General features: G+C 43.1%; 1 protein-coding gene across 3 annotated transcripts in view; it reads right to left on the reverse strand.

Annotated features, from left to right (window-relative positions):
* The window catches only part of SH3KBP1 (SH3 domain containing kinase binding protein 1), a 312,729-nt gene that overhangs the window by 46,363 nt on the left and 242,556 nt on the right, over window positions 1–23,810 (reverse strand). For all 3 annotated transcript variants that reach the window (XM_054581126.1, XM_054581125.1, XM_054581127.1), the window contains 3 exons: window positions 8,054–8,105; window positions 5,016–5,096; window positions 2,449–2,608 (listed from right to left, as the gene is read on the reverse strand). In XM_054581126.1, the coding sequence (XP_054437101.1) occupies window positions 2,449–2,608; window positions 5,016–5,096; window positions 8,054–8,105 (293 nt within the window). The remainder of the gene's footprint in view (window positions 1–2,448; window positions 2,609–5,015; window positions 5,097–8,053; window positions 8,106–23,810) is intronic.

Raw genomic sequence — 23,810 nt, forward strand, 5'->3', positions numbered from 1 at the left:
GGTGTTGGGAGGAGAGAGTGACTCTGTGAGGTAAGAAAACGCTTCCAGAAGAGGGGCGTGCTAACTGGGGAGCATTAACAGGTGCATGTCAGGCAGCCAGGGAAGGAGGGAGGCAGTCAAAAACTTGGGAGAATCTAGACCAGGGGATCTGGCAGTGTGAACCCAGGCCAACAGCATCAGCATCACCTGGGAGTGTGTTAGAATGTAAATTCCTAAGCCTACCCCCGACCTACCAAGTGGGCAACTGTGGGGGTCATGCCCACTGATCCGAACAAGTTCTCTGGGTGATTTCGATGCATGTCAAGTTTGAGAACCACCAAGTTAGAGCAGGCTCTGTCCCCCTTTCAACTGGCTAAGCAAGTGGCTAAAGCAGGTTCTGGTTCCCCAAACATTCCCAACCTTGCCTGGGCCCGCCACTTCCTAGGACTGTCATGGAGAAAACCCGGGGTTTTCTTCCTCCTCTTCCCTTTCTGCAAACCAGTGCCCTGGGGACCTGGCAGCACAGGGGGAATGGGAGGCTGGTGACTGCTCAGATGCCACACACAATGTGAAAAACAGTTACATTTCCCTCGGGCTTCTGGACAAACCCCTCTCATGGATCCTCCTCAATGACCTGTACTTCTAACGGGCAGCTGGATATTGGGAGGGCTGGAGGCAGAGTGGGGCCAAGCAGAGGGGCAGGAGAAACAAGGCCTCTGTGAGCCCAGAGGGTGGACAGTTATTATTCACTTCCTTTCCCCATGCATGTAGGTCAAATTCTTGGCTCGCAAAGCCTGCACCTATCCCTTAATGAGGTGGTTGAGAGCAACCTTCGAAAGCAAAGAAGCCATTGGAATTGCACTTCTTTTCAGATCAGGTCTTTAGAAAGCACAGCAGGGATAGTCTGGAAATTGTTATTGACTTAATTGAAATGTCTGTAGTCCCTGGAAGACTAATAAAACAAAAGCGGAGCGTGGCTTCTGTTCCCCTCTCACCCACCATAAAGTGATGTGCTCCTTTGCCGCTCTATTCTCCCTGTTTGCGTAGCTCGTATTCTCTTCAGAAGCACATAGGTTTACATGACCTTTTTTATCTGAAGTGCTTGCCTAGGGGCACACCATGCTACTGAAGTGGCCCTTGCTAACATCAGGGCTCTCAAGTGGTCCCATTGTACGCATGCGCAAACAGCCTTCTGCAGTCAGTCAGCAGAAGAGGGCACAGCACATACAGGCCTGGCCCACTCAACAGCAGTTCTGATTCCATTAGTTTCCCCAGGGATCACCACAAATGCTGTACGATTCCACTTAGGAGGCATGTAGAGTAGTCATACTCACAGAGGCAAAAAGAGTGCTCGTTGCCAGTGGCTGGGAAGAGAGGGAATGGGGATTTACTGTTTAAGGGACACAGAGTTTAAGTTTTGCAAGATAAAAAGATTTCTATAGATGTATGGCGGTGATGGTTGCACAACATGAATGTACTTAATGTCACTGAACTGTACACTTAAAAATGCTTAGAATGGTAAATCTTGTTATGTGTGTTTTACTACAATTTAAAAATCTTTTCTAGGAAGTCAATGAGCTATTTCGTTTTACTACAATACACCCAGTTGGATACGCAATAATAAAATGACCGTGAAAGTAACGATTTATAGGCATGGGGTTACATGCTTGGAAATCACCTCGTTCCATCCTTTTAAGGTGCATTCTGTTAACATCCTCAGTTTACAGATGGAGGAAGTGAGATGAGAGGGACGGTGACTTGCCAAGCCTCACACTCCTCCTATGAGGTAGGGTAAGACACGAGCCCGGACTGAAGCCCCATGAGACTCTCACCATGCAAAATTAGCTCAACGGAACAAAAATCTGGTGAGTGACTGTGTGCTGACAGGTAATGCAAAGACCTCCAGGCCACCAACTTGTTCTGGTATGTTACACCAACACATATATTACACACGTGACACATGTACACTAAGACAATATTTGCCACGCCGCGTCCTGGCTTTCAAAAGGGCTGTGCAGTCAAGGCAGAGGGAGCCTGAGGGTGTGGAAGGAGGCCCCACAGAGCAGGGAGGGGGTCAGGGGACGGAGCTGCCAGTGAAATGTGTGTGCCTGAGGCCAGTGGGCAGCCAGGGCATGAAGGTGGGTATGGTACCTGCATTTCCAGTCAGAAAGGCTGTTGGCCTTGCTCTAACAAAGCACAGGGAAAATTCCTGTCTATGAGCGGGCCCTAGATGCTGGATGCCTGATCCTGATCTGCTAATCCTGACACCCACGCTGCCACTCCCAGCCTCGTACCCACTTCTGCCTGAGCAGCGGAGCAAGGACAGTAGAGGCAGTCTTCGTACGCTTTGGTAGAGAATGGAAAGGCAGCTTTACTTCAGCTGGATGCACTCAAGGCCCTTCCCCTGTGTCCCTGAGTCACTTCTCACCCACCCTTGTGCCTGCCCCAGGGGCAAGAGCAGAGCAGTACCTGGTGTGGGTCAGGGGACCCACTGGTCGTTCAGGTCTCCTCGGGGGCAGTGCCCCTGGTCTGCTGAGAGAGTTTGTCTTGGGCGGCCGTGGCTTTTTTGGTGGTATGGCAGGAACGGAAGGCTTCTGTAAATCCAGTTTTGGCTCTCTCTCTGGTCTTTCTTTAAGTCATTGTTTAAAAAAGCATAAAGAAGACAGATAGATCTAGCGTAAGTACCAGTACTTCGGTGCAGGTTGTTTATTTCATGCTTTAAAAAAAAAATCACCAATGCCATTTACAAAGGTGAAGTTGGACAGTGAAGAACATCTTTTATTCTCTGTCAAATTAGAGGAAGCCCTGTGGAGCCCTGGTTTACCGTTTGCCTTTGCTCATGCTGGTCCCTTTGGTTGGAAGCCTTTCCAGCCACTGACCACCCTTGGTAAACTCCTACTCATCCTTCATTAGGGGCCTACTTATCAGGCCTGACTGAAATGTGACACCAACCATGTTCCCTTCTCAACAGCTGGACCCATACTCAAAGGCAGATTTAGCTTCCTCACCTGAGCCACACAGGGTAGCCCTATATAAACAGGCTCCACTAGGATACTTGCTGGGTGTTGGCATGTTTGACACAACCTGGAGGCTGTCAGCCCCGAGGGCAGGGCCCACATCTAGTCATCTCTGTAGAAACCTACATGGCGCCTGGCACATAGCAGGTGCTCGGTGACTGGTTGGTCGACAGGTTTGGTAAATGACCCACAGGACTGCTAGGTGTGGGGAGGAAAGAGGCCTGATACCTCCCCGGTTGGCCTGTGTAAAGCCAATAATGGGGGCGTGTTTCAGGGAATGAGAACTAATTCTGGATTCTTTCTGTGCAGTTTGAACTTGGAAGGTAAACTGGAGCTTCACAGATATTTGGTTTCTAAGGGTTTTTGGAGTCACAGCTATTAAAATGAAGTTAAAGTCAGATCTGGTGGCCCAAATGGGCAGCATTAAGTGACAGCTTCATTTTTACTGTCCCCAGTTAGCCTTGTCCTGTTTATGGTATAAATAGCAGGTATCCATATTCTTCTTTATAAAGACAGAACTTCAGAGAGTTGTCCACCAGAGGACAGGCAGGCTTCCTATGTTCAACTGTAGCTGGAAATCTGAACACATTTTACTTGCAAACACAAACTCATATTGTTTGGGTGCCCAGGCTGATTGGCAAAGCTTTTAAAAGTCCATCAGCTATTGTGGAGCTATCACAGAGCTATCACAGTATTTCAGTGGGGAATATGCTCCATCCAGGCAATCCTGGCAACTCATTAGCTGGTTCATGGGGAGCAGAGGAGGAAGGGCTGGCTGAAACGCAAAGGGAGGGGACAGTCCTCCTGCTAGAAGGAATGGGAGGCAAAGTTTTAGGGTGGGGCTGGTTCCCTGGCTTCCCTGTTGCTTCTGCCTTCCTGACCCACTGCAACACAGAACAAAGGATCCTGGGAAGGAAAGGAACCAGAAGTGTGTGGCCACTTGGCCAGCCAAGGAGGGCGGCTGTTCACATGTAAGCTGAGGCTGTATGTTAGCAGGAACAGAGCAGGAAGTGTCCTTGTCAAGGAGCCTGGCTATTAGCCAGAAACCAGCCACGTGTCTTCCAGGAGGCAGAATTTGGTTATGTCACAATATATGCTTTTATCAAAGAGCTATTCGTATGGCACATGGTCAATGGCTATTTTTTCATTGATCTATGACACATATCTGGCCTTTAGAATGAGGTTCCACAACTCAAGTTTTAACTATTCACTATGAAAGAAAGAGGTGTAACTTCTTGAGAGCTCACAATGTCAGTAAAACTTTTGGCAGGCTGATATAAAATATTAAATTTCACAATAAAATTTCATGAGGCCACCCAGGAGCACCTCCAAATAATTACATTCATTAATACAGCATTTCTCTTGTGACTTACACATAACTGCTTTTTAAAATGGAATGTGCTCTGCTTCCTGTTCATAATAATAACATAGCACTTTCCCCATAAAATGTGTGATCAATCAAACTTTAGACACCTAATAAAATGAGTCCTTCCACAGCATGCAGATTTCTTGGGAGACACACTCAGAATGGTAGAAGTCAAACACATTTGTAAAACTGACTGTGTGAGATGGGTTAAGCTACTTCCCTGCAAATGACATTTTTGACCACCTTCAGGGGACTGTAGACACTGAGCTGCCTCTTCCAGTTTTACCATGTTTCCCCTCTCCCCGCATTCTTGATGGAAGACATGTGTCTGCAGCCAGGGGTAAAGGCCCAGGAGGGACTGAGGACAAGGACGCTGCTGGTGAGGGCAGGGTGGTGATAGCAGGAAGACTGGGATGGAAGAGCCGCAATATATAAGTGACTGGGCCTGTTATTTTCCATTTGGTGAGAACTTCTAACCCAAAGAAACACCATATAACCCTCTCTCCTATTTCCTTAGATATGGGATCTTTAAAAGCAATCAAAACCATATTCCAAACAAAGAGCAAATTCTGTGGGTAATCTGGACTAGCCCTGTGACAGACAGCTCTGTCTCTTGCTGTTCTAGAAGTGCCAATAAAGACTTGATTTCATACCTTTTTCTTCCGTTCTGTTTGGAAGTGTTTCTGGTCTTTCAGGAGGTATCTTTTTAATTTCATGCTTTCTCTCAGTGGTACCTAGCGGGGAAAGGATAACAGTGATCAGAAAACGTTTTCCCTACTCATTTATTAGACATACCAGCATTTTAAATATTTACCAGGTAGAGCAAAGTTAATAGATTCCCCCCACCCCAAGCTGAGTGCTGGGGTTACTTGACAAATACAAGCTGCTAAAAAACAGAAGAGAAGCCATTTCTGTTCTGTGTTATCAAATTTGTCTGCCTATACATCATTAATTTATAAGAACACTACAAAAATGTTCTGATACTTAAACCTGACTTCCTTAGGCATCAAAATAGTCACAGAAAAGTCTTAGTGTGGGTGGGGAATGTGTATACATAAATAAAGAAGTCAATCTTCAAAATATGCAAATAAGGGGTCACGGGGTATTGTGCTATAAAAATAAAAAGGAATTTCACAGGGACCTGGGTTCCATTTTGTAGCAGTTTTAAAATATGGCCTCAAATGGTTTGCTACCCCTCGCATTAAGGGATGAGGCCAGTGTCCCCTGTCTGGAATGTGGGTGGGCTTGTGACTGCTTCAACCAGTGGCCGACGCAATACCATATAATTTCCAAGGTTATGTTCTAAAAGGCCATGTAGTTTATGCTTTATCAGCTAGAATACTGAGCCTCCATGTAAGAAGGCAATTACCCTGAAGCTACCATGCTGCAAAGGCCACACATAGGCCATGTGTCGTCACTCTGGCCCACAGCTCCAGCTGGGGCCACCCTTCCAGCTACCCCAGACATAGGAGTGAAGTGGTCATCTTCAAAGTGGATCCACCAGCCTCAGCTGATCTTGAATTCCCAGCTGAGGTCCCAGACATCATGGAGAAGAGAGATGGCACCCTGGTCATGCCATGCTCAAATTCCTGCCCCCCCCCAAATTTGTGGGCATAAGAAGATTGCTGTATTATACTGTCAAGTTTGGGGTGGTTTGTTATGCAGCAGTAGTAACCAGGACATATTTTTAAGTGGAGAGACATGCAGAGAAGATGTGGTGGTTCTCCCTATGTCCTTTCAATTTTTGTCTGAATCCCTCAAGTATTACATCTCTCCAAATGCACCAACAAGCATTTCCTCTTTTACCCACATGGACTGCAGCAGCTCTCTCCCCTGGGGTCTTCATCAGTGTCAGTGACGTCAGACACAAAAGAACACTTGAAAAATAGCCACTGCGTGAAACCAGTCATAAGTACTCCTCTGACTTATGGATTTGGTTGAGTGTTTGACAAGCTCCTTACAGGACTAGCCCTACAGATGCTTGGTACTAAAATCTTAATTACATATAGCATCAGTGGCCAAACGAACTTTAAAAAATTCAATGACACATACTTTACCTAAATCTCCTTAACGACTCACTACAAATGAAAAACTGTATCTGATTTCTGTCAATTCCATATCTGATTTTTTTTGTCAAATAATCAAACACAAGGAAAGCTGATGATGGAGAAAATATGAATATCTACCTCCCTGTCACAAAGAGGTTGCCCAGATCATTCAGCAAGATAAATGAGCAATAATAATCTAGGGTAAATGTCCTCTTGTTTTGCTCTCAGAAATCCAGCATAATCTTTGGTAAAAGTGTTTTGAAAGGATCAGAATTTGCCTACTATGCCACAATCTAGTCTCCTAATGATAATGACGAAGTCCAGTATCATTCCTTAGAGACACAGGCAGAATTGACAATCCTACTACCATAAAGAACCCAGTCTTAGTTACATTCTAGGCTACCTGAGCCTTGGACCATTCAACTCATCAACTTGGCTTCTCATCTGTTGCCAAGGCCTCTGGGGAAAAGGGTCTTTAGAGACAAGAAAATCAATAGCTTCCTTTGATTTCAGCACAATAAAATATTTGTCCAGCTGAACCACTAGGTGGCAAGACTAAACTGCTCAATGCAAACAAGGATGAGGGCGGAGCAGAGATGTAATTAACATCTCATTTCAGGGCTTAATCTCTCTAATTCTCAACTATGCTGAAGGGAATGGGAATGGAATTTGGGGTTAAGCTGATTTTTCCAACAAACTTGATGAGCCAAAAGACCTTAAAAAAATCACTCCTAATAAATCTGTAAATAAACCAATCTGGAAATTTGTTCATACTTTAAATGCTAGAGAAATATCATAATTGTGAGTATACAGAACTAAAAATACACCTATACTTCTTCAGTTTTAGTTGTTAATTTTTAAAATGCCACTTATCTAGTTATTCATGGAGGAATTTCCCCCCATAATTAGTTTTTAACCATTATAAAGAGGAGTTCTATTGGGAAATATGAATAACCATCTTTATGTATGAGATTCCATTGTGCAACAAGTTACCCAATGTCTGACAATATCAAGTCGTCCCATATTATTCAACCCTAATGTGTGAACTGCACAGAAAAAGTGATTTAGACTCTTTTCAAGATTAAAAAAATCACAAGGAAAAGTATTTATTGCTCGAAACGTAATTTTTGGTTGGGGCGGTAAGTGAAATAAGTACAAATTCTGGTTAACCATGGGACAGGCACTGAAAATTTGGTGCCTCCATACATGCGCGCTGAGGCCGTGACCTGTGGGAAGTGGTCCTCCCCAAGCTGACCCTTGATACAGCAGGCACAGGTGAAGGAGGACAATTTGATTCTTCCCTCTTCAGAAGCCGTTTATTAAAACAATAAAAAACAAAGCTGACAAAACTGGTTTATTCCAAAGCTGAGTCTTTCTGGTCATTCTCTTTGGGAAGTTAGACTTTTCTTTTTTTTTTTTTTTTTTTTTTTTTTTTTGCTGTATCAGGGATACATTTTAATGATATGTTTATTTTTTAGGAAAAACAGCAGTTATTTAAAACCAGCCTGTTGAGACCAAGTTATTACTTCCTAATTTGGCAATCTGAGGCATCTGAATCTAAGAATCTTGAGCTCTACCAAGGATGCTGTAAATACACACTGGGAAAGGTGCCCATCATGTTGATGGAACTGAAAGGTACTTACCTGCCCCTTGCTTGCTGACAGGAGCGGATGGAGGAGGTGGCTTCTTGGGCCTCTGAAAAATTAATCAAAATGATACCACATGAAGTTGTTGGCAAGCTCGGCTTCACATAAGGACCACAGATAGTGTTTTCTAGATGGAGTTTGAACAGCTCAGAGCAGCTCTCAAAAAAAAAATTGAGCAATTCTCTCTCTAGGGACGTTAGGTTTCGGCACCTTTAAACAAACACTAAAATACATTCAGTCTGCAAAACAAAACTCTTATGGACTAATGAAATACCATTTCCCCCTTTCTAAATTTGTAACAGCCTTCTGGAAAAGCTCGGCTCAGCAAAAAATGGCCTGAAACCAGCAAGCACAATGGTACTCCTACGCTGAAACCGCATTTGCAATTAAGATTTAATCTGCTGAATAACCAAGCGATTCAGAAAGAGTCACTGGAGTGGCGTTAAATCAGATCTGCTCTGGATGTGGGACCTTCACCAAAATGCAGGCTCAGGGGCTGGTGAGTGAGACTGGGTGGGTTTCTAAGCCTGCTGCCCCTTTCTCTCCCAAGGCTGGCAGGCCATTTGCAAGGCCCCCGCACACCAGCTGTACCCTGGAAACTGGAATGGAGCTTCTTTGCTTATCAGCCACTGCTTGTTTTACTCTCACATCATGTCACTCTGTAGGCGATGGAGGCAGCAGTGCAATCAATGATATTCACCCTGAACCGGTTCTACGGTATCTCCTTGCTCGTCAAAGTTGACTGAAGGAGAGCGATGGTCAGGCTGGGCTTGGCAAGTGATTCAGGGGCTGAGAATCCAGCCAGACTGCAATTCTTGGACACTCTTCTTGGACGGGAGGGAAGGGGGCCAAAGGCAAGGAGAGAAGCATCTCAGTATCAAATTTCTAAGGAAAGATGGACAAGGGAAGGGTTTGAACATGGGATCCATGTCGCTGCTGACACTTCCCCTGACCCTTTCTGGGCATCATACACTTGTGATTAAAAAAAAACTCACATACTCTCTTCTGGGTTCTGAAAATTTACTCCTGTGACATTACCACAGGGACCGGCAAATGCCCACCAGTGCCTGATACCGTACCAGGGCACAGGAAAAAAATGGTTTTAAATAAAACCTAGAGAATATGACACCCATAAGTCACTTTCTTAGGGTGGGGGTCACGGCATGTAGACTTTGGATTCAATGACACTTCAGCTCTGCTCTTTACTAGCTGGCTCATTCAGCCACGTTACCTCTGAGTAAGCAGTTTCCATGCTGGACGAGAGGTGGGGCTTCAGAATCTGTCATTAAAAATTCTGGCTCTTTTGGTTATTAGCATAAACACTGGGCAAATGACCTCCCCTAGCTGGACCTTCTCATTTGTAAAATGGCAATGATATTACCTCCTTCTTAAAGAAGAGGCAATTTCAAAACAGAGGGAGTAGGTAAGCACTGCCTTGTTTAATCTTTGTGGCAACTCTATAAGTAGTGATATCATTATGCCCATTTTGCAGGTGAAATAATTGAGACATAGCGGGATGAAGGCATTTCCTGAAGTCACCAGGCTATGACATTTCCTGGCGACTTCAGGAAGGTGGGGGAGGGGACTAGAAGTCTAGCCCAGGGCTGTGTGACCCACAGAGTGCTCTTAAGCACTGTGAAGGGTCCATCTGGCCACAGAGCATTCACGAGACAAACCATCAGGTGGCTGTAAACCACACAGAGTTTACAGAAGCACAAGGAACTGTAGTATGTTAAAGTTGGAAAACGAAACAAAACAAAACAAAACAAAGCCAGCTATCAAACTGCAGCTACAGTATGAGCTTAACTATGTTACTATACATACAGAAAAAGACCAGAAAGCAAGAAATTTATAGTGGTGATCTTTGAGATTATGAGTGCATACGTCGTATGAGTTTCTTTCTTAATATTTTTCTGTCTTGTCCACATACATACAAATTTGATGATAAGAGAGAAAGACAGATGCTCAAAGGCTACCTCTCCTTGTGCATGGGCCTCCCCTGGACGGATGTCCTGGCTGACAGGCCCCACACTACTCTTTCCTCTTCTGCCAGCTCCTTTTAGACCTCTACCCCAACCCCTTCCCTGTTCTTCCTCCCTTTTCTGTCTTTGTATAAATTAGACTGGGGACAGATGTGTGTTAACCTAATGAAGTTATCATTGAAACTCTGCCAATTAACCTTCATTTACCTCAAGATCTGAATAATTTCTTATTCACGAAACTGCCAACACCCTGTGGCCTAATTCTTCCCAGCCAAGTCCCAACAACGCATACCCCACAGAAGTCTTCCTCACCTTCTGCTGGTTTGAGAATTTTTGCAACCAATTTCACATGAGCCTCCTCTTGCCGAGGCCACTTCCCCAGTGACCTTGCTTCAAACCACAGGGCCCAAAGCTTTTTTTAAAAAGACAGTTATGAGTCATCATGCTTTCCAAGGTTACTGTGTAGAGAACAAAAGCCCTGAGCGTTGTGTCAGATTTGGTATGTAGCAGACACGAAACGTGACAAAGCAGAGCAGGGGGGCACTAGACGTGATGGGGAGTGGTGGGCTAACAGGCAGCATGTGAAAAGTTTGGTCGTGGCAAGTGTGTGCTTGAGTGTGGCAGAGGAAGGAGGCAGAGGCGTGAGGTTTGGTTCGGAGCCCTGGCAGGTGCGGAGGCAGGTGGGGCAGTTTGGAAAGGCAGGAACAGTTTGTGAACTGTCTGTCTTGCATCCACCGTGCTTGATCGATGCTGGCCAGGTGCCTGACTTGCTTATTAGCAGAGTAGGTTTACAGGTTGTCCTTTTGGTTTTCCTTGACTGACTTCATTCCGATTCCATCAAACTTAGCTTCCCTGCCTCCTTAGATGAGAAATGATGCCATATTTTTAAATAAGATACCTTTTAAGGTAATTCTAAACAAAAACCAGGACCAGGGGTCCATGAATCTCTAGATCACCCCCCAAATGACTAATAAAGAATTGTACATGAACCTACATTGACTTTTTTCTTTTCATGTCATGAGAAGGCAGGGTAGTAAGAACTGGAAGTCAGACTGGGTCAATCTGTAGCAAAACGTGAGTCGAAAATTCATTGTGGGAGTTCAAAATTCCCAAATAAAAAGACATAAGCATGTCATTTAGTTGATTTCCCCAAAAATGTCCAGTTGTGACCGGATAAAGAAGATGGGACCACAGGGACCTCCAAGTTAAGCAGTAGGTCCACGTTTTCTCTGTGGTGTTTACCAGAGTTAACTAGCTCCTGTAGGTGCATGTGCAGGCAGAGACATCTTCAACTCAGGCGAGCATTTTAAGTCATGAATTTTTATAGTTCTATTTATTCTCTTTATTCCTCCCCCTGTGGTGAAAGTAAAGACAAACTCCAAGCTCAGGTGGCTCAGCCTCCTCAGAGGGCCTTACAGCTCTGCTGGTGCCTAGAGGGGCCATGTGAACAGCTAGATGGTAGCCAAGGTGGGCACGGAGCTCACATCTCTCAATGCCCTGACTGTGGCAATTAATTTAAAAAGAGCCAACATGAAAATGTTCTGAACAAAATCAATGGGCCAGCATTTTCTGGGAGAGCATAATGCTTCCCATGGTCTTCACATAATACAGGGCACATAGGCTTGTGTTTAGAGTTGTTGGCTTGGGCAGAGAGGCAAACAGCATCCTTCAAAAGACATAATAACTAGATTTGATTTCTTACCATATTACCAGGAAAGAAATAGATCTGAATGTTCTGGAGTGAAAACAGCAAGAAGGCGAGTTTTGCTTCCTTGTGGAGGGATTTCAGAATTGACTCTGCCCTTTGGCAAGCCTGGCCAGTCCCAAGTGAAAGAGCTCAACCAGCCTCCCCGGTAGGAATTCTCTTGTAATACTCCATTTAGGTTTTCCTTTATTTCTCCATTGTTATGTTTAACAATGGAGAAGTTTCACACATATTTCTTTTAGCTTATTCTTACATATTTGATGTTTTGATGCTTTATTTTGATTTACCACTTGACCCCTTGAGCCAGTCTGCCTTCAGAGCTCTGGCCCAGGCATGCAGTTTGGTGAAAATACCAAGAGGCATGTACCCCTGAGGGCTGAGTAGCCTTTAGGGGTGCTTTGTGAGAGGAATATGGTGAGGTTCTAAAAACAAATTTTAGCTTGGTTTGGGGCCTTTGGAAGCCCATCTCCAGGCATTCAGCTACGTTCTCTGGAGGTATCTGTGTGTGAGGCTGGAGAGGGTGACACAAATGGACGTTTCCTGACCAGGGCACCCCTCATGCCTCTAGAAACACATGGGAGCTTCCACTCCACTCTTTGCTCCCCTATCCCCTGATGATTGGCAACACCTTTGAGGTTTGCTCCTGGAGCTTTACTCAGGTGATTACAGTGTCTGTAACTGCCCCTCTGTACCCTACAAAGTTCCCAGGACAGGAAATCCCAGGAGCCATCATAGAACATGCTCTTGGCAGGGTCTCTTTCAAGTTTCTACTCATTAGCCTCTGGCCTGGCGGCCTTCATCCATGGCCTCCCCTGTGGCTGGGCCCATCCAGATTGTTGGCCTAGTGGGTAGTCACCCAGGCTTTGGTATTCAGTTTCTCCCTAAGATCTTTCTCCATTCAACCCTTGGTTCATCCCTTTGCTCCATCCACCCTACCCTGAAAATGATGCCTCAACTCCATGACCAGACCTCATGTCTGGATAGAAGGACCTGGGCACCTCTTTGTCTGGGAAGAGAAATCTGACAAGGAACCTGGCTTCCCCCTTCCTCTTCTTTCATACCAGTCCAGGAGAGAGTAACAAGTAGGAGAAGAGGGACAGAAGGAAGGAAAGGTACACCTTGTTACCAAATGACCAAAAAACAAAAGATTCCTGAGCGCCAACTATGTACCATGCATGCTGCTATGGACTGAATACTTGTCCAAAATTCATATGTTGAATTCTAACCCTCAATGTGATGGCCTTTGGAGAGTAATTAGTGCATTCAGGTGGAGCCCTCAAGAATGGAATTTGTACCCTTATAAAAGAGACTCCAGACAGCTCCCTTAACTCTTTCATCACGTAAGGATACAGTGAGGGGATAGCTATCTATGAACAAGGAAGTGGGCCCTCACCAGATGCCAAATCTGCCATCACCTTGATCTTGGACTTCCCAGCTTGCAGACTGTGAGAAATAAAGTTCTGTTGTTTATAAGCCACTGAGTCTTCTGTTATACCAGCCTGAATGGACTAAGACGCATGCTATTATGTCCCATGAAGGAGAAGCTCGGGGCATGGGTTCTGCCTTCAAGGAGATTACAGTTCAGATTGGGTGATGACAGTGAACCAGCTCAGGCGAGAGTATAGTGAACGAGGGGCTCAACTGGGAGAGCACGGGCTGCAAGTACCAATGGAGAAGAGAGAAGGAGCACTGTCCAGGCCAGTTCGAGGAAGCTCTGTTAGGGCTCTGTCATCAGGCAATACTTGGGTGACATTTACACCTTGACAATCCCCACCTCCACAGGTGAAACTACTCAGAAAAGTAAATGTACAGACAAATGATGTGTGGGTGAATTTTTTTCATAATGCTGCTCATTAGGAGCACATACTTGTTACTTTTTGGAGGACTAAATACAGAAAAATAATTTATTGGGCATCTTTAGAAATTTAGAGTACTGGTTCTCAAACCAGTACTGAAAAACATGGCTACGAACAAAGGAAATTTGGACTAAGAACAGTTTTACAAACTGAGTTGTCAGATAGTAGGGGCTAAGGTAAGGGGCCTCCTAAGAGCTGGAAAAGAAAGTGCAGTTACAGTTAAACCAGCAAAATTCACCTACAGTGGATCAGCCATGTGGAAATCAAGGAAGAGACTCCCTTTCCTGTAAAGGCTGGAACCTGCAAAACTCCTGCTGAGTGATCTAGAATGATCTTAAGAATTGCAGTTGAGTAGGAGATCTTAAAATTGGCACTCAGCTGTGATTGAGGACATGGGATACCTATTTGATTGTACCACAATGTGTCTGGAAACTGATGATGAACAGGAAGGGTCTGGTCAGCCATGAAAAGAGAAAAATGGAGAGTTGCTGAGACTAAGGGTGCAGTGCTCTTACAAGCATCATTCAGGTTTAACTGAATTCAATACAGAGTTAGTTCCCTTGGTAAATCTTTTCCTCTGGTGCTTGAGGGAGCCTCAAGCTATACCTGTGAGGCCCTTCATGACAACGACTAGCTCCTCTTGCTTTCATTCCTTGTTTTCCCAGAAAACACGAACTAAACGGTAGTTTCCTGTAGAATCTGGCCTCTCAGGAATCAGGCCCACAGGGAACAAATGCCCCAGGGAAGGCAGACCCATACTTTCCAGACAGGCTGACATTTCAGTTTCTGTTGCAATTTGTAAGCTGCAGTCCACTTCCCGAGTATAAGTCTCTGTGAGTTGGCAAATGTGAGCATGCATCTGTCACAAGGCATGTTTAGAAATCTTGGAGAGCGGATTTCTGTATCCCTGAGGCTGGAACATTCACTAAAGAAACACTATGGGAACCTTAGCAATGCCCCAGTTTGTGACATGGCTCAAACTCAGAAGGGCCCTCCAAATCAGTGCATGTTAGAACTGTAACATCCTCTGGTGATTTGAACAGTTTCTCTTAAAAGGACTGGAGCCTGAGACTTTCTTAAAACACTATTTTTCAGAAATATCATATTTCAGAAAACTTCTAATTTCTTTAATGACAGTGGGAACTTGTTTCTGCTGTTTGTGAGAGTCCTTGGTTCCCATTTCCCTTCAGTAATAATGACAGAGCACTGCTTCATTAGAGCTCTCGGGATATTTAATCTTTCCATTCTGATATTCAATTTTACTGTCAAGGCTCCAAATAAACAGACAACCATTGAATTTAAGGTTCTCTGGTAAATAGCCGACATAATCACTCTAAAACGTGTACCAAGAGATCAATGAGTACTGTCTGGGAATATCTTGAGAAAAAAGCTCCAAAGTGTCTGTCACCCTGGTAGGAGAGAATTCGCTGAGTACTCTCTGAAAGGAAGACCATCCCAGAAGCCCAAGAAGAACCGGATTGCCATTTATGAACTCCTTGAAGGCCATGCAGTCCCCCAAATCACGAGGCTACATGAAATAAGTTTTCCTAGAGACATTTGTACCAGTACCTTACCAAAGAGGGCATCCAGTATCTCCGGGATTACCTCCACCTGCCCCCTGAGATCATGCCTGCCGCTATGCACTGCAGCCAGCTTGAGACGGGCAAACCAAGGCCCAAAGGTCTGGAGGGCAAGAAAGTGATACCTACAGATGGAACATTGGGCCCCCTGGTGCCAACAAGAAAGCCGGGACGGAGGCTGGGTCAGCAACTGAATGCCAGTTTAGAGACAGATCTGGTCGTGGACATGGTCACCCACCTCAGTAGAGTTGGAGGGAATATTTTGTGTTGAATAAACTTTTGGTCAGAAAATTAAAAAAAAAAAAAGAATTCCAAAAGGCCCTGTGATGCCCACCTGAATCCACAGCTCTGCAGAAAGTATGCCCACCTTATGGGAATGCTTCAGTAATACCTACTGATTCAAGAGGTCAGCTGTTGAACAAATGCTGTGTGCTGCTGTCTACCCTAATCATCACAGATCGTCTTCTTTTCTGGGTGAATGACTGCAACCCCAGCCACTGGCAAGATAAGATGACATCTGTTGAAACTGGTGGCAGAATAATGTTTCAGACTCTGTCATTCACATAGTGCCTTTGTGTTAATGATTCTAATCATCTTTACACAGTCAACTCAACAAATGACAGCCCCATCTCCGGTCACATTTGCCATCACTAACCCACCAATACTCTGGGTGTAACAATAAAGGCTGGTATAACAACCAATGCCAAGCTGGTTGGCTGGTTTTATAGGCCAGAAAGGATGAAAAAGGATGCACTACTTTGAATTTTCTAAAAGCTAAATGTCACATTATACAATCACTTCTCAGCTATAGGTATTACTTTGTCTGACAGATATGGCTATTGTTTCTCTAAAATTGAGTTTTCTGCTTCTTAAGGACAAGATTAAAACACCTATCAAAGAGATGTTGGCTGCTTGTCTCAGGTTGGAGAGGTGCCCATGGGGTCCCAAAAAGTGTGCATGCCTCAGTGAGCAAGCCAGGATGGGTCCACTCATCGCTGACAACTTCACTCTATGAGTGGAAATTTTCCCTTAATACCTTAAGTAAAAAGCAGAGCTTCTAAAAAGTATGGCATGGAGCCTTTCTCACCTGAGTGAAGTTATTGCCCCACTAAAATATGACTGGGAACTAGAAGGCAGAGTGCTATCGTGGAGGCAACCACAGGCTTTGCCCATTTGTTAAAAGAATGAACCAAAACCAAGAAGGCAGCAAATGTCTTGTAAGACAGCACACTTGCTCATCATCATGAAGGTCCTGGCCTTCAAATGCTTTAGGACACAGCCACCTTTTCGTAGGCTTGCAAAGATCGGTGAGAAGGGTGAGACGGGGAGTGTGAATGGTCCCCTTGCTCCACTCCCTGAGAGAGGTCCACCCTCAGAGTCCTTTTGAAAAGGTGTGGAAGGTTTTCCAGCCCTGAATAGAAGACCTACTGCCCAATTCTAAGCTCACAAGGGCAGCAACTGTGTGTACTCTTCGTTTCCCATCAGCCAGCGGGTGGCCAGCACAGAGAAAGGACTCAACAAACACAGACTGAATGAATGAGTATAAAACATGATTATCATACAGCAGATCCTGAAAAAATGTAAGAAATAACCTGAAGACTATGCCATTCTGTTCTCAACGGTCTCTACAAATATATTTTATAAGGCACTAGATTTCTTAGATTCTTTTGGATTCCCAAGGAAGCTCGCCAAGACGCCAAGATAATTCTGTGTTGACTTGACCAGCTGAAGCAAAAAGAACCAGAGTCAGATTTCTGTCATTATTGCAGAGTTTTAGCTGATGCCTTCCTATACTTGTAGTAATAGTAATTACAACCACTAGAATAGTTCACATGTATGGGATGTTTACAAAGTACCTGCTGCTGTGCCAAGGAATTCATATGCATCATCTTAGATAATCTTCTCAAGAGTTCAACAAGGTAGATACAATTATTCTCACAATTTTATAGATGAGAATACTGAGGATTAGAGACATTCAGTGAGTTGGCCTTGAACTGAACAAGTAAGTGACAAAGCCAGGGCTCAAGCCAAGGTTTATCGAATAGGACAGCCTAGACTCACAATCAGTATACTCTAAATGTTTGCCAAACTTCATTACTGTTTCTTACTGTTTAAAAACATTTACTATCTAGTTGTGACTAAGCTTTGGAATCTGGCTTTGTCAGTGATGATTCTGTCAGCTGATAACCCACCACTGTGATCGACTGTCATCAGTAAAAAAGGCTCAAGTGATTTTGCTTTGTGGAAAATTTCTTTACCAAATAGTGAACTCTTCTCTGTTCTGTGACTTTATTTTTTTTATTAATGATTTAATTTATTTTTTCAAATATCTTTGTCTCTACCTTCCCCCTACCACTTTCCCCTGCCCCCTCCCTCATCTCCCACCCTCAATCCTTCCCCACTTTGGCTTTGTACATGAGTCCTTGTTATATGTTCTTTGACTTGCCCCTTCCCTTCTTTTTCCCCTGCCCACCCCTCCCTCCTTCCCTCTTGTCTCTGTTGATTTCTTTTTACTTTCAGAGTTGCTGGTCTTATTTTCCTTGCATCTTTGTTTTGTTGGTTAGGTTCCGCTTATAGGTGAGATCATATGGCATGTCTTTCGACCCCTGGTTTAATTCGCTTAGCATAATGCTCTCTAGTTCCATCCATGCTGTCGCGAAGTGTAGTAGTTCTTTTTTTCTTTCTGCTGCGTAGTATTCCATTGTGTAAATGGACCATAGTTTTTTGATCCAATCATCTACTGATGGGCATTTAGGTTGCTTCCAACACTTGGCTATCGTAAATTGTGCTGCTATGAACATTGGGGTGCATAGGTTCTTTTGAATTGGCGTTTTGGGATTCTTAGGGTATAGTCCCAGCTGGGGAATCACTGGATCAAAAGGTAGTTCCATTTTCAGTTTTCTGAGGAAATTCCACACTGCTTTCCACAATGGCTGCACCAGTCTGCATTCCCACCAACAGCATAGAGGGTTCCCTTTTCTCCACAGCCCCGCCAGCACCTGTTGTTTGTTGATCTGTTTATGATGGCCATTCTGACCGGTGTGAGGTGATATCTCATGGTGGTTTTGATCTGCATTTCTCTGATGGCTAGTGATGCCGAGCATCCTTTCAAATGCCTCTGGGCCCTCTGTATCTCTTCCTTGGAAAAGCGTCTGCCCAGGTCCTTTGCCCATTTTTTGATTGGATCGTTTGTCTTCTTGGAGTGGAGTCAAGTGAGTTCTTTATATATCTTGGAGATCAAACCTCTATCTGATGTATCATTAGCAAATATATTTCCTCATACAGTTGGCTCCCTTTTCATTTTGCTGATGTTTTCTTTAGCTGTGCAGAAGCTTCTTATTTTGATGAGGTCCCACTTGTTTATTCTTTCCTTTATGTCCCTTGCTTTAGGAGACATATCGGTGAAAAAACTGCTGCATGGGATATCTGAGAATTTCCTGCCAATGTTCTCCTCTAGGACATTTATGGTGTTGCGACTTATATTTAAGTCTTTTATCCATCTTGAGTTTATTTTTGTGTATGGTGTCAGCTGATGATCCGATTTCTTTTTTTTGCATGTAGCTGTCCAGCCCTCCCAACACCATTTGTTGAAGAGGCTATTTTTACTCCACTTTATGCTTCTTCCCCCTTTGTCAAATATTAGTTGCCCATATAGACCTGGGCTTATTTCTGGGCTTTCTATTCTGTTCTACTGGTCTATGGGTCTGTTCTTGTGCCAGTACCAGATTGTTTTGAGTATAGTGGCTTTGTAATATAGTTTGATGTCTGGTACTGTGATCCCTCCTATTTTGTTTCTCTTTCTCAAAATTGCTGTGGCTATTCAGGGTCATTTATGGTTCCATATAAATTTTTGAAATGTCTGTTCTATTTCTGTGAAATACATCATTGGTATTTTAATAGGGATTGCAGTGAATCTATAAATTGCTTTGGGTAGTATGGACATTTTGATGATATCAATTCTTCCAATCCATGAACACAGTATATGCTTCCATTTATCTGTGTCTTCCTTAATTTCTTTCTTCAATGTTGTATAGTTTTCTGCATACAGGTCTTTTACCTCCTTGGTTAAATTTATTCCTAGGTACTTTATTTTTCTTGTTGCTATATCGAATGGTATTTTTTTTCTGATTTCTTCTTCTTCTATTTCATTGTTGGGTGTACAAAAATGCCTTTGATTTCTGAATATTGACTTTGTATCCGCTGTTTTGCCAAATTCACTTATTAGGTTGAGTAGTTTTTTGGTGGAGTCTACAGGGTTTTCTATGTACACTATCATGTCATCTGCAAACAATGATAGTTTTACTTCCTCCTTTCCTATTTGGATGCCTTTTATTTCTTTTTTTTGTCTGACCACTGTGGCTAGGACTTCCAATACTATATTGAATAGAAGTAGTGAAAGCAGACATCCTTGTCGTGTTCCCGATCTTAGTGGGAAAGCTTTTAGTTTTTGCCCGTTGAGTATGATATTGAGTGTAGGTTTATCATATATGGCCTTTATTACGTTGAGGAATGACCCATTTATTCCCACTTTGCTGAGTGTTTTGTTCATAAATGGGTGCTGTACTTTATCAAATGCTTTTTTTGCATCTATTGAGATGATCATGTGGTTTGTCTTTCTTTTTGTTTATGTGATGTATTATGTTTATTGATTTGTGTATACTGAACCATCCTTGCATCCCTGGGATGAATCCCACTTGATGATGGTGGATAATCTTTTGAATGTATTGCTGGATGCACTTTGCCAATATTTTGTTGAGGATTTTAGCATCTATGTTCATCAGTGAAATTGGCCTGTAGTTTTCTCTCTTTGTAGGGTCTTTATCTGGTTTTGGGATTAGGGTGATGCTGGCCTCATAAAAAGAATCTAGGAGTCTTCCCTCCTCTTGAATTTTTTGGAATAGTCTGAGAAGGACAGGGGTTAGCTCTTCCTTAAATGTTTTGTACAATTCTCCTGTGAAACCGTCTGGTCCAGGGCTTTTGTGTGCCGGGAGTTTCTTGATGACGGCTTCAATTTCCCCAGCTGTTATCGGTCTGTTCAAGCTTTCTGTTTCTTCCTCCTTCAGTGTTGGAAGATTATACTTTTCTAGAAATTTGTCCATTTCATCAAGGTTTTCAAATTTCTTGGTATATACTTGTTCATAGTAGTTTCTTAAAATCCTTTCTATTTCTGTGGCATCAGTTGTTATGTCTCCTCTTTCATTTCTGATATTATTTATTTGGGTCCTGTCCCTTTTTTTCCTGATGAGTCTGCTTAAAGGCTTGTCAATTTCATTTATCTTTTCAAAGAACCAGCTCCTGGATTGGTTGATCCTTTGAATTGTTCCTTTCATCTCTATGTCATTCAGTTCTGCTCTGATCTTGACTATTTCCTTCCTTCTCCTTGCTCTGGGTTTTATTTGTTGTTGTTTCTCCAATTCTTGAAGTTGTAGTGTTAGGTTTTTTATTTGAAATGTTTCTGTCTTTTTTAGGTAAGCCTGTATTGCTATGAACGTCCCTCTCAGGACTGCCTTTTCTGTGTCCCATAGGTTTTGGACTGTTGTATGTTCATTTTCATTTGTTTCCAGAAACTTTTTGATTTCTTCTCTTATCTCATTATTGACCCATTCATTGTTTAATAGTGTACTATTTAGTCTCCATGAGTTTGCAAGTTTTTGAGGTTTCGCTTTGAGGTTGATTTCCAGTTTCAAGCTCTTGTGGTCTGAGAAAATGCTTGGTAGTATTTCAGTTTTCCTAAATTTGCTGAGATTTGCTTTGTGTCCTATCATGTGGTCTATCTTGGAAAAAGTTCCATGCGCATTTGAAAAGAATGTGTATTTTGCTTCTTTGGGATGTAAGGTTCTATATATGTCAGTTAAGTCCATTTGATTCAATGCGTCATTCAGCTCCACAATATCCTTGTTGATGTTTTGTTTGGAAGATCTGTCCATTTTTGACAGTGGGGTGTTGAAATCCCCTACTATCAGTGTGTTGCTGTCTATATCTTTTTTGAAGTCATCCAAGATTTCCCTTATATACTTGGGTGCTCCTATGTTGGGTGCATATAAGTTTATAATGTTTATGTCTTCTTGATGGATTCTTCCTTTAAGTATTATAAAATGTCCCTCTGGATCTCTTTTTATGGCCTTTGTTTGGAAATCTATTTTGTCTGATATAAGTATTGCTACCCCTGCTTTCTTTTCTTGCCCACTTGCTTGGAATGTTTTTTTCCATCCCTTTACTTTCAATCTGTGTAGGTCTTTTGCTCTGAGGTGGGTCTCTTGTAGGCAGCATATGTGTGGGTCATGTTTTCTTATCCATTCAGTTATCCTGTGTCTTTTGATTGGGACATTCAGTCCATTTACATTGAGAGTTATTATTGATAGAAACTTATTCATTTTTTCCCCTTTGTATCTGTGTTTTTCTCTTTCTCACTCTTTTTCTTCATCTTCTTAAACCAGTCCCTTTAGCCTATCTTGTAGTGCTGGTTTGATGGAGACGTATTCTTTTAGCCTTCTTTTGTCTGGGAAACTCCTTATTTCCCCTTCTATTTTAATGGAGAGCCTTGCTGGGTAGAGCAGCCTTGGTTGTAGGCCTTTGCTTTTCATTACTTGGAATATTTGTTGCCATTCCCTTCTGGCTTGTAGTGCTTCTGTTGAGAAGTCAGCTGCTAGCCATATCAGGGCTCCCTTGTACGTTACTCCCTGTTTCTCCCTTGCTGTCTTTAGGATTCTTTCTTTTTCTCTGATATTTGCCATTTTAATGATGATGTGTCTTGGAGTGGGCCTCATTGGGTTCCTCTTGAATGGGCCCTCTGTGCTTCCTGGACCCATGAGACCTTTTTTCTCCTCAAATTGGGGAAATTTTCCATCATTACTTTTTCAAACAGGTTCTCTATCCCTTGCTCTTCTTCTTCTCCTTCTGTTATCCCTATTATGCGGATATTATTGCGTTTCAGGTTGGCCTGCATTTCCCTAAATGCCTCTTCATTCTTTTTGAGTCTTTTTTCCATTTCTTATTCTTTCTGGGAGCTTTTTTCTATCTTGTCCTCCAGCTCGCTGATTCGATCCTCTGCTTCATCTAGCCTGCTTTTCATTCCTTCTACTGTGCTCTTCAATTCAGAAACGGTATTCTTCATATCCTCTTGTGTCTTCTTGATAGTTTCTATGTCCTTTTCCAGGTTGATATAGTTTGCCGTAAGTTCCTGATAGCTTCCCTGCACTTTCTCATAGTTATCTTTGAGCTAGCTGAGCTCATTGAGCTTCCTTAGAGCCATTGTTTTGAATTCAATATCTGATAGTTCACTTGTCTCTATTTCATTTATCTCTCTCTGTAGGGATTCCTCCTTTCTCCTCATTTGGGGGGAACTTCTTTTTCTTCCCATTTTTGTGAGAGTCTTTTTTTTTTCTTCTGCTTCAATTGATCTGTCTAGATTTCCTGACTTTGTGGATTAAACTTTTATCATAGTAGTCGGGTCTTTTTATTTCTTTTCTTTTCTTTCTGGGTCTGTCTCTGATGTTCTGTGAATTTATTTCTCTCCTAAAATATGGTTGGGACCTGGAAAGTGGGGTTATCATCACTTAAAAAATACCTGCTTCTATACCAGCATTTCCGACACTAATGTGCAAACAGATGATCTGAGGATCTTGTTAAAATGCGGGTTCTGATGCACCAGGTCTGGGGTGGATTCTGAGTATTTCTCACAAGCTACGTGTAATGCTGATAAAGTGGTCCATGAAACAGCAATAAGTATCAAAGATCTGGAAAACACCAGGAAGCAGAATCTACATTCTCTGGACCCCAAATTCAGTTCTAAGAGAGAATAATAAGTGTGGAACAGAACATCCTTCGGCTAAACAATATAAGAAACTAAGCTACTAAAAGCCTAAAGGGTGTGACCCTAGGCTTCAAATCAATCTAACAATCTATGGGGCATAATTTTGGTGGGCACCGACACCATCTAGCTTCTTAAACAACTACATCCTTTCATCTAAGCAGCACATGTACCATCAATGCTGTTTAGTACCCTTGGTAAACAATCCCCCAGTATTTTAGCTATCGTACCCGAACCTCAGCTCCATGGGAATGGCGATGGGTCAAGGTCAAGTTCATGGCCCAGTAACAGAGCTCTCATGGGCATGAAGAGGGTCTAGGCCAAGAAAGGCATGAAGAAGTCATGTGAAAGCCTGAGCCAAGAGCCCTGAGGTGTGAACAGGATGGATAAGACCAAATTGCTGCCCCCTTATGATGTAAAGGGCTTCTAACTTTTCAACATTTCTTTTTACATCATCAGCCAAGAAACAATACACCTGAAGTGAGGTAAACAAAGATGGACTGGCTCATTTAAACAATGGCATCATATAGTGAGTCACCAAACAGTAAGAGAAAGCATAGATCAGAGTTGTGTGTATATATACACACATGGATGTGTGTGTATACATGTCCATATACATGCATACACACACAGAGTATAACATTAGCAGGCCTCACTCTGCATCCTCAGGTTCACAATGTGTTTTTTAGCCACTTCCACAATACTGGCTACTTCACCACCTCCAAGGTCCTGCTATATAGATGCTGGTCCATTTACCAAATGGAGCACCCATGGGTTCTTGCCATTTATTTGGGTGCTTCAATCTGCAGATACAATACCCA

Source organism: Pteronotus mesoamericanus, unplaced genomic scaffold (genome assembly GCF_021234165.1).
Source record: "Pteronotus mesoamericanus isolate MK-2021 breed Mesoamerican mustached bat unplaced genomic scaffold, CSHL_Meso_final contig_65, whole genome shotgun sequence".
Taxonomy (NCBI): Eukaryota; Metazoa; Chordata; class Mammalia; order Chiroptera; family Mormoopidae; genus Pteronotus; species Pteronotus mesoamericanus.